Genomic DNA, 19837 nt, shown 5'->3' on the forward strand with positions numbered 1-19837 from the left:
GTTCCAGCAGTGGAGAGGCTAACGGCTAGCATGTTAGCGGAGGCTAAAACCAAAGGGGGCGGGTCCAGGACTGGGTCCAGGTCCTGGACCGGCTGGACCAATCACCAGAGCCGGTGCTGGTGGAGATTTCTACTGAGGACGGAGCGGACGTCCGAGGTAAACCTGCACAGGGAGGGAAAGAGAGAGAGTATTATTCTAATAAAGTGGCCAGTGAGTGGAAGCACAAAGGGGGTGTTTCTGATAAAGTGGCCAGTGAGTGGAAGCACAAGGTGGGTGTTTCTAATAAAGTGGCCAGTGAGTGGAAGCACAAAGGGGGTGTTTCTGATAAAGTGGCCAGTTAGTGGAAGCACAAGGTGGGTGTTTCTAATAAAGTGGCCAGTTAGTGGAAGCACAAAGGGGGTGTTTCTGATAAAGTGGCCAGTGAGTGGAAGCACAAGGTGGGTGTTTCTAATAAAGTGGCCAGTTAGTGGAAGCACAAGGTGGGTGTTTCTAATAAAGTGGCCAGTGAGTGGAAGCACAAGGTGGGTGTTTCTAATAAAGTGGCCAGTGAGTGGAAGCACAAGGTGGGCGTTTCTAATAAAGTGGCCAGTGAGTGGAAGCACAAGGTGGGCGTTTCTAATAAAGTGGCCAGTGAGTGGAAGCACAAGGTGGGCGTTTCTAATAAAGTGGCCAGTGAGTGGAAGCACAAGGTGGGTGTTTCTAATAAAGTGGCCAGTGAGGGGAAGCACAAAGGGGGTGTTTCTAATAAAGTGGCCAGTGAGGGGAAGCACAAGGTGGGTGTTTCTAATAAAGTGGCCAGTGAGTGGAAGCACAAGGTGGGTGTTTCTAATAAAGTGGCCAGTGAGTGGAAGCACAAGGTGGGTGTTTCTAATAAAGTGGCCAGTGAGTGGAAGCACAAGGTGGGTGTTTCTAATAAAGTGGCCAGTGAGGGGAAGCACAAAGGGGGTGTTTCTAATAAAGTGGCCAGTGAGTGGAAGCACAAGGTGGGTGTTTCTAATAAAGTGGCCAGTGAGTGGAAGCACAAGGTGGGTGTTTCTAATAAAGTGGCCAGTGAGTGGAAGCACAAGGTGGGTGTTTCTAATAAAGTGGCCAGTGAGTGGAAGCACAAGGTGGGTGTTTCTAATAAAGTGGCCAGTGAGTGGAAGCACAAGGTGGGTGTTTCTAATAAAGTGGCCAGTGAGTGGAAGCACAAGGTGGGTGTTTCTGATAAAGTGGCCAGTGAGTGGAAGCACAAAGGGGGTGTTTCTGATAAAGTGGCCAGTGAGTGGAAGCACAAAGGGGGTGTTTCTGATAAAGTGGCCAGTGAGTGGAAGCACAAAGGGGGTGTTTCTGATAAAGTGGCCAGTGAGTGGAAGCACAAAGGGGGTGTTTCTGATAAAGTGGCCAGTGAGTGGAAGCACAAAGGGGGTGTTTCTAATAAAGTGGCCAGTGAGTGGAAGCACAAAGGGGGTGTTTCTGATAAAGTGGCCAGTGAGTGGAAGCACAAAGGGGGTGTTTCTAATAAACAGTTGTGATGTTTAAAAACACTAGTAACTCCATCCCTTTGAAAAACAATTACTCAGTAATGGGTGTAAACGACCCAGTGCATGCTGGGATGCAGTACCTCAGAGCGTCCAGCATGGGCAGCAGGTTCAGCAGGGCCGTGTCGCTGGGGTCACTGAACCACGACTTTATAGGTATTGCGTTATCTGTGCAGAGAGCAAACTCAGTCAGATTAACTCAGGACTTCAGACAGACACCGTGCAGACACAGGGGCATTTCTGGAGTTATTACACACAATTTTCTTGGAGGATTTCTGAAGTGTACTGGATTATTACTATTATTATTATTTTATTAATTAGTTTTATATAAATAATAATAATGCCTCAAGTCAGGAGTTATTTCTTCTCATGTTTCATTTAGCACTGAATATACCAACAGTGGGCGCAGACAATGTTTACACGGCACATTCTCAAATAACAATAACAACAATAATAATAATAATAATAATAATAATAACAATAATAATAACAACAATAACAACAACAATAATAATAAATCATCCGCAATTTCATTATTTACAGCTGTTATTAGTTATCCTGCAGAACAGAGTTTATTCAGTTATTAACAGCTAATCACTACAAGCTTCATATTAAAGGGCCAGTTTTCCAGCAGATAGGTTTAACAGTAGGTGGGTGTTTCTAATAAAGTGGCCAGTTAGTGGAAGCACAAGGTGTGTGTTTCTAGCTATTAAAGGGTCCATCTCATGGAATATAAGAGAGCTTGCACATAAAAACTGTCATGGTTTAAAAATACACTGTTCACTCAGTCCATACAGTCGATATACGGCAACTGTCGCTACAGTGATGTCGAGTCTTTCAGCACAGACTGTGAGGCACAATGTAGGCAAGCCAATCAGAACAGAGCTCAATCACACATGTCTGTCTTAAAGGCACAGCCTGTTTAACTGTAAAGGATGAAGAGAAGACAGAAAATGATCATGTAACACTAATAATGACTTTTTGGTGTGTGTGTGTGTGTATATATATATATATATATATATATATATATATATATATATATATATATATATAAAATAAAAGATTCCTAACAAAAAGTGTGGGATATAGGCCCTTTAACACTGCCTCTACACTGAAATGTACGACCATCTGCCACCGTGTTATTAATGTGGTAGGAAGTGCTGAATAACAGTGGCTTGGTAGGGAAACTGTATCACGTCCTGTTTAGTTAAACTGTGGGATTCTGACTTTATTTTGAGGTTTTAATTTCCTCTGAATTAACTAGGTCACCGACTCTGAGACTGACGGCCTCAGGCACAGTTTCAACACTCAGCAGCTGAAGGAAACATCGGAAACTGCAGCCTCTATTTCTGGAAGAGTTCACATAATTTGCCATAATGTGCACCCCCCTCTGGTGGAAACATGTAATTACAGCTGTCCAATTTGTTTACGGCTAATGGACCAACTAAAAACGATCCTTCTTCTTCCATTACTTGCGTCCTGCAGAGCGTCTGTGTGAAGGCTCAGGTGTGCTGCAGAGTACCTGGATGACTGCGGTAGGCTCCAGGCGAGTTATCCAGGATGACTATACTAGAGAGGTCGCTGTGCACTACCGAAAGGTCCTTAATGTAGCTGCCCAGATCCAGCGTACAGTGCTGTAAACACAGAGTTACAGTAAATCAGAATAAGACAGCACCACATGCATCACTGAGCAGCTCACAGCAGCCACGTTTACATGCAGCCTGATAACCTGTTCGTAATCCGACTAACAGCTCAATCGGAATAGAATACGTCCGTGTAAACACCTCGATCTGAACAGTCTAGTCCGATTAAGACCATCCGGAATGCAGTTTCTATCGGATATCGGATTAAGTGCATGTAAATACGACGGTTATAGAGACGCAGGCTGTGCTGCGTGTGACCAACACTACTTCCTCCAGTCCTCCAAAGAGACCCAGATGAAGTTCAATCCCAGGATGTGAGCAGAGCCGTCTCCATGACTACTACTGCATCCCAATATGCAGTGCGGACAACTCAGACAGACACAACCAGCTAACGTTAACAGGCTGGATATCTGAAAAGCTCCGGATTCGGCCTTTCCGGACACTGAAACCTGCAGAATTAAAGAAATCCATCCAAATACTGCAGGTCAGCGCTGAAGGCACACCAGCTCCCTCTGCTGGTCATGAAGTGGGTTTGCTGACTTTGTTTCAGTAAAATTAAATTACTTGTACTTTGTGCACAACTACACATCACTAAGGCGTGACATCACGACCACCTCCCTATTTCTGCGCTCACTGTCCACTTTATCAGCTCCACTGACTGTATAGCTGCACTCTGTAGTTCTACAGTTACAGACTGTAGTCCATCTGTTTCTCTGATACTCTGTTACCCTGTCCTTCAGTGGTCAGGACCCCCATGGACCCTCACAGAGCAGGTACTGTTTGGGTGGTGGGTCATTCTCAGCACTGCAGTAACACTGACGTGGTGGTGGTGTGTTAGCGTGTGTTGTGCTGGTGTGAGTGGATCAGACACAGCAGCTGGGGGGCGGTGTCGTTACCTGTCTGTAGTATCTGCGTTTGAGGATGCCCCGGTTGTTGTCCAGTTTATCTGCCACTGCGGAGCCGTAGATTTCCATACTGGCTGTAAACACGACCAGCTCGTACCACTGACTCACCTGCACGAAACACACACCGACGTCAGCTCACACACACACCTGCACAGGAGATCAGAGCACCGAGAGCTGCAGAGGCTCAGATTTCAACCACAGATTAATTAAGACACACCAGAAAAACCACCATTAGCCCCGCCCCCAGACCAGCCACAGGCTGAAATCTGACCAATCACAATCACTGCTGCATGGAACAAGGACCCCGTTAGCAGAGCTTCAATAAAACATCTACTACTCATAACAATAACACCCGAGGTTATTACTAAACATTCCAATAACTCGTTTCTCTTACCGCTGTTATCAATATATTACTACAGAAATCTGTGCTTGTTAATCATAACTGCTACGACAAATACAATAATCATACATTCATTCATTCTCTCGTTACCGGATGCACTTCTATTACTATTAAACAACTTCCACTTGTTATTACTAATATTAAACTTATTATAAAAAGTACAGAAAATATTAATTTAGCATTATTCTATTTCCAGTACTACTAAATAAATGTTCTTAAATTTAAATAAGAAAATAAAAACACGTTTTTCACCTGCAATAAATGCATTAAATAAATTTGATTACTTTTCTAACCATATTAACTTAAAAATCCACCCATCCTCAACCGCTTATCCGAGTCCGGGTCGCGGGGGCAGCAGCCTAAGCGAAGAGGCCCAGGCTCGACTTAAAAATAAAAAATAAAAGGCAGGCTTTGGAATGTCGGCCCGGTGCTGTTAAGAATGGTCCTAAACAGGTCAACTGAAATATGATCTTCAATCACTGAAGTCCTCATTTCCCGATTCCTACACACAGCATCAGAAATCCCCGGATCCAGATATCCGCACATCTGACTTCAACCTCTGAAGATGACCAGGAACGTTCGACTTCTCCATTTACTGCGGAGGAAGTGTTTTGGACAGGATTGGACAGGTATCCTGTGGAATTCTGTAAGGCCTTCTGGCCCCAAATTGAGCCCCTTTTCATGCCCATGCTTTCGGGCTTTTTCGAGAATGGAACTCCTCCGGAGTCGATGAGGAGAGCTGTGACATCTGTACTACATAAGGAGGATAAAGATGATCGAGTGGGCCTCGATCAATTCCGTTACTCCCAGTTGACTTCAAGATCATATCAAATCTATTTGGCCATTGATTAGAAGATTTACTTCCCCAGCTTATTGGTCCAGATCAGACGGGTTCTGTGAAGGCCCGGTATGCTTCAGACAATATCAGGAGATTATTAAATATAACCGACTACTGGACCCTACATACACAACCAGTGTTATTAATATCACTTGACGCAGAAAAGGCGCTCGACAGGGTTGAGTGGTCAAACTTCTTCTCCATCCTAAAGGAACGAAATTTTGGTGATGGGTTTAGGTTAGGAAAAGCTCGGTTTGTCTAGGGGCTGCCGTCAAGGCTGCCCACCATCTCCATATTTATTTACTTTGGCAGTCGACCCACTTGCAGCAACCAGACGGACCAGTAGACAAATTTTGGGAATTACTATTGGAAAGATGGACAACAGAAGATCATGCAGATGATGATATTTTGTTCTTGACCAGCCCAGAGCAATCAATCCCAGCAGTACTGGATCTTATTAACGCATCCCACGCATGTTTATTAAGCTCTCCACTGACTAGTGAACTTAAGAGTACGTCACCCTTTGCCTGGGCACAGGAAGGATGTAGGTATCTGGGAGTGAATGTGTCCCCTCAACTTAAAGATTTATCTCGTATGAACTACAGCCCATCACTTCAAAGAGCTAAGGAGGAATCTGAACACTGGCATCTGCTTCCCCACCTCATCAACGTGATGAAATGAATGTCCTGCCACGACTCGGTTATTTCAGCCATTGCTTTGTTATTTGGAAGAGGTTTTTATTTAGATCCATAAATAAATTGCTAAGCTCTTTTATTTGGAAGAAATCCCTACCGATCCCTACTTTAACCAAATCCAAAACAAAAGGGGGATTGGGACTCCCGGATTTTCAGATGTACTATTGGGCTGCTCAGGCGAGGGTTTGACTGGCTGGTTACAGAACCATAGACCTGCTTGCTGGACAGATACTGAGGGAGAACTCGGCTTTCCTACCCCTCTGGACTCCCTACCCCTCATACATTCAGTGTCAAGAACACTCGTAATTTACAATACTTTGCAGGCCTGGCAGGATGGAAAGAGGTTCTGTGGTTCTTTTGGCAGAATATCTTTGTTGGCTCCACTATCCTCCAATCTGGACTTGCCGGAACTTTTGGAAAGTTCTACGTCACTGAAAGTTCGTTAGACAACCACAGCTCCTCACTGAAGAGTGTGTGGCGGGAAGATTTGGGACGTGTTCGCAGTGATGAGCAATGGGACTCTGTTAGTCAGAACGTCTTTATCTCAGAAATAAAATAACAACTACAAATTCTTCATTTATTCATGTTTTTTGGTTTGGTGGGGCATTAAAACATTTTTGGAAGGAGATGCACGACTTGACTGTTAAGGTTCTGGAAATCCCGATACATTTTACACCTATATGGCACCTATTTGGTACCGATCTGGACAGGAAACTGGATCCAACGTCTGTCAAGAGATTTGGCTTAATATCACATATAGTGAAGAAGGGCATCCTGCTCAACTGGAACCAACAAAGGCCTCCAACACTCCGTCTGCTCAAAAGACCCATGAATGAAACTTCACAACTGGAACAGCTTCCTTACCGTCTAAAACACATCGTTCACAAAACACAGGAACCACTTACGGACCTCTGACTACTTCATGTAGCCGGCACCGTCTGTCGTGATTGGGTAGTTACAGGATGTGTACCGTGACTTTTTTTTTAAACTTGCATTTAAATTAATTTATTTATCTTTGGATGCCGTACGCCCCTTCATTTGATTTCATTTGATGGGTTTTTGTTATGAAAAAACCAAATACGATAAATAAAAAATTATTTAAAAAAAAAACAAAAAAAAAAAAAAAGTCCTACGTTACATATTTTATTTGTTTTATTTATTAATTTGTCTTTTTTTCCTCCTTCCTCCATAAGCATTAGTGGTGGTGAAGGTTGTACTGCTGTATGTGTTGTATGTAAATTTGATATCGTGGTTATAAAAGATAAACACACTGATAAACGAGTGGTTCTGTGTAAGATGTCAAAGTGACATTTTTTAAGACGGACTCTTAAGGACGGTTGACTGCATTTTTTTTTCCATCTCATATGATTAAATTTCAAGAACACGATATTTTGTTTTATATTTTGCTCTACACTGTGTAATGATTGGTTCGCTGCCCTTTGGGTTTAAGAAAAGCATGTTATAAATGTAATTTATTACTGTTATTATTACCCCTACATTTCTGATAACGTACACACGTGTCCAGTTTATGATCTCTTCTGCATTTACACTGAAGAGTGAAAGATCCTGCTTCCTAAGAAGGTTCATGAAGTTTACTGAATGATGAAATTAAAACTCTGCCCCCATGTGGATTTAAACGGAAGCGCTGGGTCTCCACTGAGACAGCGCTAAACACTGAGCTCATAAACACACGAACGTTAGTATCAGAGACACGCTGCGCCGTAAACTCTGATGAAGCTCCGCTTCGTTTACACGACTCACTCAGAGAGAATAAACACCACAAACACGGATCAGTAAACAAATGGGCAAATAAACACGGACAGTGGCTTATCATCACAGACCGTACACAAACAAACTGAAGACGTGACCGTTTATCCGTTTACAGTCGCACGAACATTAGAATAAGCACAAATACTCTGCCCTCTCCTCGTCCAGTGTTTACAGTTACCTGGCCTACCTGGTCTAATTAGCTGAGTGTAAATGAAAGAAAATTCTCTCACAAAAAAAATAAATAAAAAGACCCATTCAACGCCAGCGCAACTGGACCCCAAGACTTCAGCACAGTTCGGCATATTTACCAAATACTTACCACTTCTAAGAAAAAGTCTACGTGTGGCCTTTTATGGACGAAGAACCTCACTGGATGTTTATCTATTACCACCTGAACACAGAGAAAATACACTCATTAAAACAGGCAAATCAGTAATATTCATACACTGTGTGGATCATATGAACATTATAGAGCTTTTTAAATGAAACAGTAGAAGCCGTATCGCCCCCTACGCTTCCTGTAGTGTATTACAGTCTGTCAGAGCGACTGTGTGGATCATATGAACATTATAGAGCTTTTTAAATGAAACAGTAGAAGCCGTATCGCCCCCTACGCTTCCTGTAGTGTATTACAGTCTGTCAGAGCGACTGTGTGGATCATATGAACATTATAGAGCTTTTTAAATGAAACAGTAGAAGCCGTATCGCCCCCTACGCTTCCTGTAGTGTATTACAGTCTGTCAGAGCGACTGTGTGGATCATATGAACATTATAGAGCTTTTTAAATGAAACAGTAGAAGCCGTATCGCCCCCTACGCTTCCTGTAGTGTATTACAGTCTGTCAGAGCGACTGTGTGGATCATCTGAACATTATAGAGCTTTTTAAATGAAACAGTAGAAGCCGTATCGCCCCCTACGCTTCCTGTAGTGTATTACAGTCTGTCAGAGCGACTGTGTGGATCATATGAACATTATAGAGCTTTTTAAATGAAACAGTAGAAGCCGTATCGCCCCCTACGCTTCCTGTAGTGTATTACAGTCTGTCAGAGCGACTGTGTGGATCATCTGAACATTATAGAGCTTTTTAAATGAAACAGTAGAAGCCGTATCGCCCCCTACGCTTCCTGTAGTGTATTACAGTCTGTCAGAGCGACTGTGTGGATCATATGAACATTATAGAGCTTTTTAAATGAAACAGTAGAAGCCGTATCGCCCCCTACGCTTCCTGTAGTGTATTACAGTCTGTCAGAGCGACTGTGTGGATCATATGAACATTATAGAGCTTTTTAAATGAAACAGTAGAAGCCGTATCGCCCCCTACGCTTCCTGTAGTGTATTACAGTCTGTCAGAGCGACTGTGTGGATCATATGAACATTATAGAGCTTTTTAAATGAAACAGTAGAAGCCGTATCGCCCCCTACGCTTCCTGTAGTGTATTACAGTCTGTCAGAGCGACTGTGTGGATCATATGAACATTATAGAGCTTTTTAAATGAAACAGTAGAAGCCGTATCGCCCCCTACGCTTCCTGTAGTGTATTACAGTCTGTCAGAGCGACTGTGTGGATCATATGAACATTATAGAGCTTTTTAAATGAAACAGTAGAAGCCGTATCGCCCCCTACGCTTCCTGTAGTGTATTACAGTCTGTCAGAGCGACTGTGTGGATCATATGAACATTATAGAGCTTTTTAAATGAAACAGTAGAAGCCGTATCGCCCCCTACGCTTCCTGTAGTGTATTACAGTCTGTCAGAGCGACTGTGTGGATCATATGAACATTATAGAGCTTTTTAAATGAAACAGTAGAAGCCGTATCGCCCCCTACGCTTCCTGTAGTGTATTACAGTCTGTCAGAGCGACTGTGTGGATCATATGAACATTATAGAGCTTTTTAAATGAAACAGTAGAAGCCGTATCGCCCCCTACGCTTCCTGTAGTGTATTACAGTCTGTCAGAGCGACTGTGTGGATCATCTGAACATTATAGAGCTTTTTAAATGAAACAGTAGAAGCCGTATCGCCCCCTACGCTTCCTGTAGTGTATTACAGTCTGTCAGAGCGACTGGGTTTAGTGTGGGAACCTTCAATATGAAGTCTGGCGGTGTTCCAGGTCTCACTGTAGGCCTCAGCACTCCATCGTGGTGAGAGTGGATCAGCGTTTCGTCCAGATCCAACACAAGGATCTTCCTCTTTACTGCATCTACACAAACAGGACAAACACTGTCAGCAGCAGCTTTGAGTGAAGGAAATTTCTGGATTTCTAGTGCGAGAAGGTTTAACTCACTAAGTCTGTTTCGAGATGCAGGAGACAGCGGTAACAGATCATAACGAACTGTCTGATACTGGATTATCTGTGGAGAGAAAGAGAGCGAGAGTATTATTAACAGGGCTGGGTGATAAACGTCATATATCTCGTCATCGTGATAATGATGTCACAATAGTGTGTGAAATACTGAATATTGTGTATTCGCAGTTCTGGGTAGGATTCTTTAAAATGTAGCACTACTGGTTCTTTCTCTGTTCTAACTGATCAAATGTGTGAAGAAATAAATATCGTGATATATCGTGTACCGGAAAATTTCTTCATATCGCCCACCTGCGACTATTAATGCTACAATAATAATAATAATAATAATAATAATAATAATAATAATAATAACAATAATAATAATAACAACTATTTATACCACCTTACTAAAATGCAGCTTTATTGATACACAAATACAAACAAGGCCTTAACAGTAAAACATGGGAAAAAAATAAATAAAGTAACCAAACAAATCCACATCAATACGTCAAATTATTACATTTAGATGGAATGTCAAATTACAGCAGCTGAAGAAAAACGTCCCAGAGACATCGCCGAGCATCCCGATTCACAGCACAGAACCCGTCTGCTTGCATTTCAACGCCGACTGATAATGTCAACACACCAACAAACTACTGAGACGACTTGGTGGAAAACTCCTCCCGCCGACAGGAAACAGCCAGTCAGTCAGAGAGAAGAATCAGGCTTCGGATTCATCTGACGCACAAAAACGCTCTCCTTACTTTAATGTTCCGTTCCACCTTAAATGGGGCAGCTGCTGCTTTCTGACGCCTCGACGTTCCGCTCCAAATCCAGTTAACGTGTCGTCTTGCCAAGTCGACATTAAACAGAAGCACTGCATCCATTTTCTTTAACGATCAGGAAGTGAACGGAAATCACTACGATAATATTTTCCAAAACACTAATAAGGTTAAACTGGAAACGTTAAGATTAAGACGATATTAGTCCCACAGTGGGGAAATTTCACCTCCGCATTTCAACACCACACACACACACTAGGGGGCAGTGAGCACACTTGCCCGGAGTGGTGGGCAGCCCTATCCGCGGCGCCCGGGGAGCAGTTGGGGGTTAGGCGTCTTGCTCAAGGACACCTCAGTCATGGACTGTCGGCCCTGGGGATCGAACCGGCGACCTTCCAGTCACAAGGCTGGTTCCCTGACCTCCAGCCCACGACTGCCCATAATGACACTGATCACCACCCGCGGTCAACATCAGTCATTCCGGCTTATTATTATCCGACCGATCGTTTTCCCGCTCGGATTCTAAATGCAGGAGTAAACAGTGTTTAAATACACCATCTTGTGCCGCTCATATACCTTGAGCTCCAGCCATGAATCACACCACCGCCGCCACGCTGCATCCCTCAGGCCAAAAACAGACTCGACGCAAGGAGGCGAACTGAAATGACGCTCGGCCAGCGCGCTGCAAACGCTCCGTCCTTCTGGACAAACTCACTGTGCACGCTTACGTTGCCGTGGCAGTTAACACTCCGTACTGAAGGGGGCGCTAGAGAACGAATCAAAGAGAATCTACTATTATTCCAACAGCCTCAGCAGCTGAACTAAACGACAATACTTTTATTATATAACGACCTGGCTGTCGTTATAGCGCCCCCTGCTGTAAGGCTCAGAATGCAGACAGCGCTGGCGCTGCGTTAGGAACGCTTTGAACGCAACTACACGCAAAACCCCGTCTGCGTAGCTCAAAGCTGCGTTCAGGTCCTTTCGTGAAGTGCGTTCCTGGTCTCAGAATTACTGTCTGAACTTTCGCTTTAAAACCCTCAGACTGGCTCGGCTGAGCCGCGGCCTTAAGAGTCGCACTGATCAGACGGAGAATCCCTGGAAGTCTGGAACATTCCCAATACCCCCCCTCTTCCCCCCGGCTCATATTACCCTTATGTACCGAGTGCACTCGGTCACTTCAGACAGTCACTGGACACTTTACTGTACACTCTCTGCACTTTGTCCACTTTATCAGCTCCACTTACTGTATAGCTGCACTCTGTAGTTCTACAGTTACAGACTGTAGTCCATCTGCTTCTCTGATACTCTGTTACCCTGTTCTTCAGTGGTCAGGACCACCATGGACCCTCACAGAGCAGGTACTGTTTGGGTGGTGGGTCATTCTCAGCACTGCAGTGACTGCAGTGGTGGTGTGTTAGTGTGTGTTGTGCTGGTCTGAGTGGATCAGACACAGCAGTGCTGCTGGAGTCTGTAACTACAGAGTGCAGCAATACAGTAAGTGGAGCTGATAAAACGGACAGTGAGCGCAGAAACAAGGAGGCGGTCAGAACGTGATGCCTGACCGGTGTGTATCCTCCACAGTTTAGCCCCGCCCACTCACCCTCACAGTGACGTTATATGGTAGGGTTTCAGCTCGGACTGCTTTCTGAACAAGGCATAAAACACAGCAGCCAATAAGAACAGAGCTCATTTACATATATCAGTCTTAAAGGTGCAACCTGTTTAAAAAGAGGGTGGACACACCCACACTCAGCCACCCCCACCCCCACCCCCACCCCCCCACCCGTGAGTCCGGTCCACACATTTAATTTCACACCTGAGCGCTGTACGGTGGGCCAGAGCAAAACTGTTAAAGACCACCCCCCCACCCCACACACACACACACACACACACACACACACACACACTACAGTACTATTTATATCCCCCCGAATCAGCTGTCAGGGGCCGCCTGAGTAAGAGGAGAGTCTTCAAGGAGACTCAGAACTAAAACGCAGTAGCAAAGGCACAGCTGGCCTCGAGTCATCCCAACGTCAGGCTCACGAATCGCTGACAGAGTAGGTCTACCATCAGGCTGGACCACTTACACCCCCGAAAACGCGGTCTACGCCCCCGAAAACGCGGCCCACGCTCCCGAAAACGCGGCCCACGCCCCCGAAAACGCGGCCCACGCCCCCGAAAACGCGGCCCACGCCCCCTGAAAACGCGGCCTACGCTCCCGAAAACACGGTCTACGCCCCCCGAAAACGCAGCCTACGCCCCCTGAAAACGCGGCCCACGCCCCCTGAAAACGCAGTCTACCCGCAGCGCCAGGGGAGCAGTTGGGGGTTCGGTGCTCAAGGACCCCATGTCATGTCATGTCATGTACTGTAGCTGGAAGGTCCCCGGGCGCTGTGGATAGGGCTGCTCACTGCCGACTAGTGTGTGTGTGTGTGTGTGTGTGTGTGGGGGGGGCGTCTCACTGCGCGGACGGGTTAAACGTGGAGGTGAAATTCTCCGGCTGTGAGATTAATAAGGGTCACTTCATGAGCGTAGAAGTGCAGAAACAAGGAGGAGGTCAGGATCTCATGCCTGACCGGTGTACAGTTGTAGTTTAAGGTGGGCTGGTTTACATCATGTCCCCCGGATCTAAGTCCAAGTCCCCCAGTACCACCTTACAGTCAAGAGAACACGATTCAAGCTTGCGCAGCCAAAACAAAGTCACCAATAATCAGCCAGTAAAACCAACATAAACGTCAGGATCCGCAACAAACACGTGAGAAAACTGCAAACTCATGTTTAGAACCGAAAACAGAACAGAGTTGAGCAACAATGAGACTTAACAGGAGTTCCAGCCAGAACTGAGCAGAAATCCCTCCATCACACCAGGGCTGCTTACATAAACACACACCAACAGCTGAAGGTCGTTCATTAGAGACCCCGAACGGCCCTTATCTAGACCCTCACACACTGCAATCTACACACACACAGGCAGAACCCACGGGCTGTAGAACGGCAGCAGGAGAAGCGTTTCCGCTGAAGGTGAATCAGAGCGGAGCGGCTGAACTGGGTAATCTACCAGCTCTGTTTCACAACATTCAACAGCCTCAGCCAGCACACAAATCTGCAGCTGTTCTAGATACGTGCTGCTCACATCACCGTCAAACAGCCCGACCACACGGTTCACAGCTAGAACAGTCAGTATCGTCAGTACGCTCTTTAAAAAGACGACTCTTCAAGGGTTCTTCAGTGAAGAATATCTTTATGTGGAACCATAAACACCCAAAGAACACTCTGCATAGTTAAAGGGTTCTATACAGCACCAGAAGGGGTTCGACTATTGTTACAAGCCAAAGAACTTTTTTTTTTGGGTACTACCTAGAACCCTTTTTTCTAAGAGCATACGTTTAACACTCGCTCTTAAAAAAGGTCCTGCGTAGAACCATGAGCCCTTTGCATTGTGAAAGGGTTCTTCAGATAGACGGCAAATGTTCTACAGGGTTCTGTTGATGTTACAATGTCACCCTTTTTGGTGCTATACAGAACCCTTTTCTATCCAGATCACTGAATCCAGGTGTTCCAGTCTCTTCCATGGCCACAGGTGTATAAAGCCGAGCCCCTCGGCCTGCAGACTGCTTCTACAGACATTAGTGAAAGAATGGGTCGCTCTCAGGAGCTCAGTGAATTCCAGCGTGGTACCGTGATCGGACACCACCTGTGCAGCAAGTCCAGTCGTGAAATTTCCTCACTACTAAATATTCCACAGTCCACTGTCAGTGGGATTATAAGTGGAAGCGATTGGGAACAACAGCAGCTCAGTCAATCGCTACAGACCTCCAAACTTCATGTGGCCTTCAGATCAGCTCAAGAACAGCGTAGAGAGCTTTGTGGGAACAGTTTGGGGACGGCCCCTTCCTGTTCCAACATGACTGCCCACCAGTGAACAAAGCAGGTCCATAAAGACGTGGATGAGCCAGTTTGGTGTGGAAGAACTTGACTGGCCTGCACAGAGTCCTGACCTCAACCCCATAGAACTCCTTTGGGATGAATTAGAGTGGAGACTGTGAGCCAGGCCTTCTCGTCCAACATCAGTGTCTGACCTCACAAATGTGCTTCTGGAAGAACGGTCAGAAATTCCCATAAACACTCCTAACCCTTGTGGAAAGCCTTCCCAGAAGAGCTGAAGCTGTTATAGCTGCAAAGGGTGGGCCGACATCATATTAAACCCTATGGATTAAGAATGGGACGTCACTCAGGTTCATATGCGTGTGAAGCCAGACGGCCGAATACTTTTGGCAGTGTAGTGTATTTTGCACACAGACGTAGAGCGGTGTATACATTTAAACGTTCATATAACGCTGCGAGCTTCTCCTCAGCGGTGTCTGCGCTGCTGTGTGTGAAACAGTCGCGCGACGCTCAGCTGTAGTAACGATTTCAACACAACACTGACACTGTGTTTGTGCTCAGGTCAGTCAGACACACAGGAGTCCAGAGTCCAGGAGAAACACCGACCCCTAAAACAGCCCAGCAACACAAACACGGGCAGCACGGCTCCACGCAGACGGCTGAGCCGGGGGGTTCTGGTGTCGGTTTCTGGCCCAGAGAGCGAAGGATTCTGCTCCAATAGCCACTTTAATGGAGCTACGAACAAGAACCGGTCCTGAAACACAGCTTTAATACAAGACTGAGAAAGATTCCCACGACAGCTCGACTCTGATCCGCCGCAACAGGTTCTCCTCTGTACAGGGTTCCTGCACTGTGCTCTAGAGTAATCTATATGAACACAGAGCTGAGCGATGACATCATCATCATCATCATCATCATGGTCGTGATAAATTACACCACGCCACGCGTTTCTGAGCGTACTGTGGACATAAGCAGTACTTAAGATCGCCGGTCAACTGCATGTTAGATTAAAAACAGTCCTAATGCGGATTTTAGTGCAGCCCAGTGTGAAACGATGAACTACGGCTGGGCAATATGACAAATATAGATCAGCATCATCATCACTTCTGTCACGATACCGCACTTTTCTGAACACGTCGTCCCGGCTGTGCTTGTAGACACCGACCAACCGCATGCTTCATTACAGAAAGAGCCAAATTAGTCCCGTTTAACTGGATTTAGAGCCAAATATTAAATAAAAATCAGTTTTTGACAGTATTCTTTAAAATGTTGCTCTAAAACATGACTTTTCTTCTCCGCTCCAACAAAATAAATTAAAAATAAATAAATATATCACGATATTATACATAAGCCACATCATCCACCTTTATAACGAACGCAAATAACAGAATTCATAGTTTTGATAGTATTTTTAACGGACTTTATGGCAGACTGTCTGTTCTGACTCATCAGATGTGAATAAAATTAAATATCGTAACTTACTGTATATTATAAAAAAGCTTCCTTACGTATCGCGATTAAGTTACGCCATATCGGCCACCTCTACGCGTACAGTACCCTGTGGAGACCTGCAGTGAAGGTTGGCACCCAGTGTTAGGCTCTATAGGAATCCTGCAGACGGTATTGGGCCTTTACTAGAGATCATTAACGTATGGATTTACATCAACATAGTTTTAAAATAGGACTCAGCAGAGTCGTCTCGAGGGCTCCTCACTGGAGAACCGGCACTCGATACGCTTAAACGGTGCCGTCAGAGCTCCTGCTGGAAATGTCACACGTGTAAAGGGCTGAAAAGTATTCCATGCGTAACTGTATTTGAGTTAATCTACAAAAGAATGGCTTTAAATCCTGCTGGGAAGAAGCGGATTCAGAGGGTTTGGAGTGAAACGGTCCAGGCGTCTTTACAGTGGAGGTGATGGGAACCAGGCGTCGCCATGACTACAACACAGATATAGACACTTTATTTACCATCCAGAACCACCAGAGAACCTACACGAGTCTTCTGAGCTTATATGGAATGTTGATGATGGAAAACAGTGGAAAATCTGGAATAATGAGTTTTCTTTGGGGACTATTTTGCCGCACAGCGCCCTGCATGTCCCCCTCCACCATGAATGGAGTTGAAGTTCTCTAAACTCTCATAAAACAGCGTCTCAGTCATCAGGCAGTGAATTCAGAACCAGTTCATGTAGGAACTTTCTGTAGGAGCTTTTAGAGGGACGTCTGGTTCCCATCACCACCACTGTGAACGTCTCTGACTCGGTCAGTTTATCTAGAACAGAGAGTTTCACACTAAACCGCTCTGTTTACATCTGAATCGGTTAATTATGGAAAACAAGTAGAAAATAAGGAGAAATCCCCTTTTAATTTGAATTTAATGTATAACTAAATGATATAACCCACAGCCCTTTCACCTCCGGTACTGAAGTACATTTATAATAACGTTCTCCACATTCAGTGAAGAAGCTCTGCACTCTCTCCAGCCCTGATCCTGAGGCCGTTCGGCTGTGTTCCGTGTGTTAGGGTCTGCCTGGTGGTCTCACCGTTCTGAGATGTTTCCTGAGGATGTAGAGGATGAAACCCCAGATTCTGCTCGCCACTCCGAGGAAAGTGCGGATCCCCAGCAGACACTGGCGTGTCTTCAGCATGCTGGCAGCCGAGGACCTGCTCTGGACAAGGGGAAAGCGCGCCGGGACCGCTCCCGCCCCGGTTAAAGTCTCAGTGGAAAACGGGAAAACAGCTGTCGCTAAAGCGGCCAGCTCACCGCTTCCTCTCCGCTCGGCTAACGGAGCAGCCCGGGCTCAGCGTCCCGCAGCCTCCGCGCTGGACCCACCGGAGGCGGTGACTGGCTTCCAACGCCAAAACCCAGAACTCGGTTAAAAACCGGCTGTAAACCGCGCGTTTCAGCCTCGGAGCGGGTCTGAACGCGGAGCCACGCAGACGCCGCCGGACAAGCCGCCGCTGGACAAGCCGTGCAAAGCTAAGCTAAGCTAAGCTAACACAAGCACTGGGGAGCCAGTGAAGCTAGGCTAATTAGCTTAGCTGGTCCTCCGTTAGCCGCTAGCGCCGCTCGGCCACTCTGTCCGGACAGGAGAGCTGCGGGGAACGGACGGTGTCCGAGCCGGTGAGACGTTCGTGAAAACCTCCGGGAGTTGAGGTGCAGCAGAAGCGCCTGTCCACCGCGGCGGAGCCGCATCAGAGCAGCGAATCCCGGGCAGAACTGCGGGCCGCCATCGGCACTCCAGCTCCGTCACTTCCGCGCAGCCGCCGACGCGGCAACTGCGGGGGAGTTTATTTTAAAGAGGAGCGCGAGCCTTTATTTAAATTTATTTAAATCACATTATGTGGTATTTTTTAATAAGGCGTGGCCACAAATTAACACATTAAGGCAACGGGTTGCAATATTAATTTGTTGCCTCACTATAGTAACTCATGGCTTCGATATAAGCTGTGGCCTCAGTATATTAATTTGCGGCCTCGATATAGTAACTTGTGGCCTTAAAATAGTAACTTGTGGCATAGGTATATTAATTTGTGGGTTGAATATATTAATTTTACTCTAGTAACTCCTGGCCTCAGTGTGTTATGATATGGCCTGAATATAGTAACTCGTGGCCTCAGTATATTAATGTGTGGCCTCAATATAGTAAGTTGTGGCCTTAATATAGTAACATGTGGCCTCAGTATATTAATTTGCGGCCTCGATACATTAACTTGTGGCCTCAGTATATTTGTGGCCTTGATATAGTAACTCATGGCCTCAGTATAGTAATTTGTGGCCTCAATATAGTAACTTGTGGCCTCAGTATAGTAATCTGAGTACACAATAAATTCATTTGTGAATTCATTCATTCATTTTCCAGAATGGTGTAATGATGGTTGTCTGAAAGTGCCAGGCTAAACTCCACTGTTGATAGTTTGGCAACCCTCACCATTTATCCGGGCTTGGGACCGGCACCAGAAGTACACAAAGTACACCCCTAATGGCTGGCTGTCAAGTTCTAATATTTTACTTTATTATGTTTTATATTAATGTTGTAATGAACTGAAAATGAAAACATTAATGTACTGACATTAATACCACTAATACCATATAAACTGAGACAGGTTGTTTTAACATTTTATTTTCTGAACGTACACTCGTTTTCTCTTCACAGTGAACAATCTGAAGATTTTAACAAAGTCTTCCCGTTTAAAACTCTCCACTCTTATTTTTTAGATTCCTTTCAAACGTGAAGCGCCTGAGAATGAAAATTCCTTCATCAGCTGGTTTGTAAACAGCAGTAAACCTTACAGGGCTTTTATTTTGAAAAAAAGTACAACAGCGCATTAACACGTATACTAACAAACATTTCGACTTACAGCTCCAAAGATAAACATCACCCATCCTCTAAATCCGCACAAAGAAGGAGAGAAAGTCCTTTCCGAGTTTTGGACAAAATTTCAACTTAAGTCTCGTGAAACCTCCGAGGTGTTTTTGTATGAATTCTTTGCTCCGTATTCCTGAAATCTCGTGTTTGTAGAAATGTGGACCTTTGATGGGTTTTTGTCGTAAACACACTCCACGGACGTGACCTCTCAGCTGGTTGGCGCCCACTTCAAACTTTAATTTTGAAATTTGCTGCGCAGCCATGAGGCTATAAAGCCCGCCTTCGTCTGTCGCTGATAGGTCGACAGCGTGTGAGGAAGAGCTGCAAGCCAATCGGAGCGCAGGAAGGGATCCCGTCAGCCAATCGCAGCGCGGGAGGGGCGGGAAAAGTCTAAATACGGGCGGGAAAAATAATTTAGCTGTATTTATTTACGTGTTTTTATTTGATATTTATCATTCATGCTGTAATTTCAAACATTGAATTACAGTTGTAAGTATTTTTAAAATAAAAATAACATTGCGTGGTTTCCAGAGCGCTTTGTTTTCTTTCTGTACGAAACATCCAGTCAGCTAATGCTAAATAAATAAAGACCTGTTGCTGTAAAGTGTGAATGATTATAAATATATCTTATTAATATTCAACTCCTGATTAATGTTCCACCAGCAAGATGGATTTACTGTTTATCCATGTCATTTATTATTGTTTTATACTTATAATCATGAGCAAAATGTATGTAAAC

The 19837-nt window shown here is 45.1% G+C and overlaps 1 protein-coding gene across 1 annotated transcript in view; it reads right to left on the reverse strand.

Moving 5' to 3' along the window:
- LOC108414899 (CTD nuclear envelope phosphatase 1A) overlaps positions 1-18002 on the reverse strand; it is a 19822-nt gene extending 1820 nt beyond the window's left edge. The window contains exons 1-8 of the mRNA XM_017687819.2: positions 17272-18002; positions 10056-10122; positions 9853-9971; positions 8091-8162; positions 4060-4176; positions 3043-3154; positions 1604-1688; positions 1-162 (exon numbers count right to left, since the gene is read on the reverse strand). The exon at positions 1-162 is cut by the window's left edge and continues 1820 nt beyond it. Of these exons, the coding sequence (XP_017543308.1) occupies positions 102-162; positions 1604-1688; positions 3043-3154; positions 4060-4176; positions 8091-8162; positions 9853-9971; positions 10056-10122; positions 17272-17376 (738 nt within the window). The 5' untranslated portion in view covers positions 17377-18002 and the 3' untranslated portion in view covers positions 1-101. The remainder of the gene's footprint in view (positions 163-1603; positions 1689-3042; positions 3155-4059; positions 4177-8090; positions 8163-9852; positions 9972-10055; positions 10123-17271) is intronic.
- Positions 18003-19837: the final 1835 nt, after the last annotated feature.

This window comes from Pygocentrus nattereri, chromosome 23 (assembly GCF_015220715.1).
Source record: "Pygocentrus nattereri isolate fPygNat1 chromosome 23, fPygNat1.pri, whole genome shotgun sequence".
Taxonomy (NCBI): Eukaryota; Metazoa; Chordata; class Actinopteri; order Characiformes; family Serrasalmidae; genus Pygocentrus; species Pygocentrus nattereri.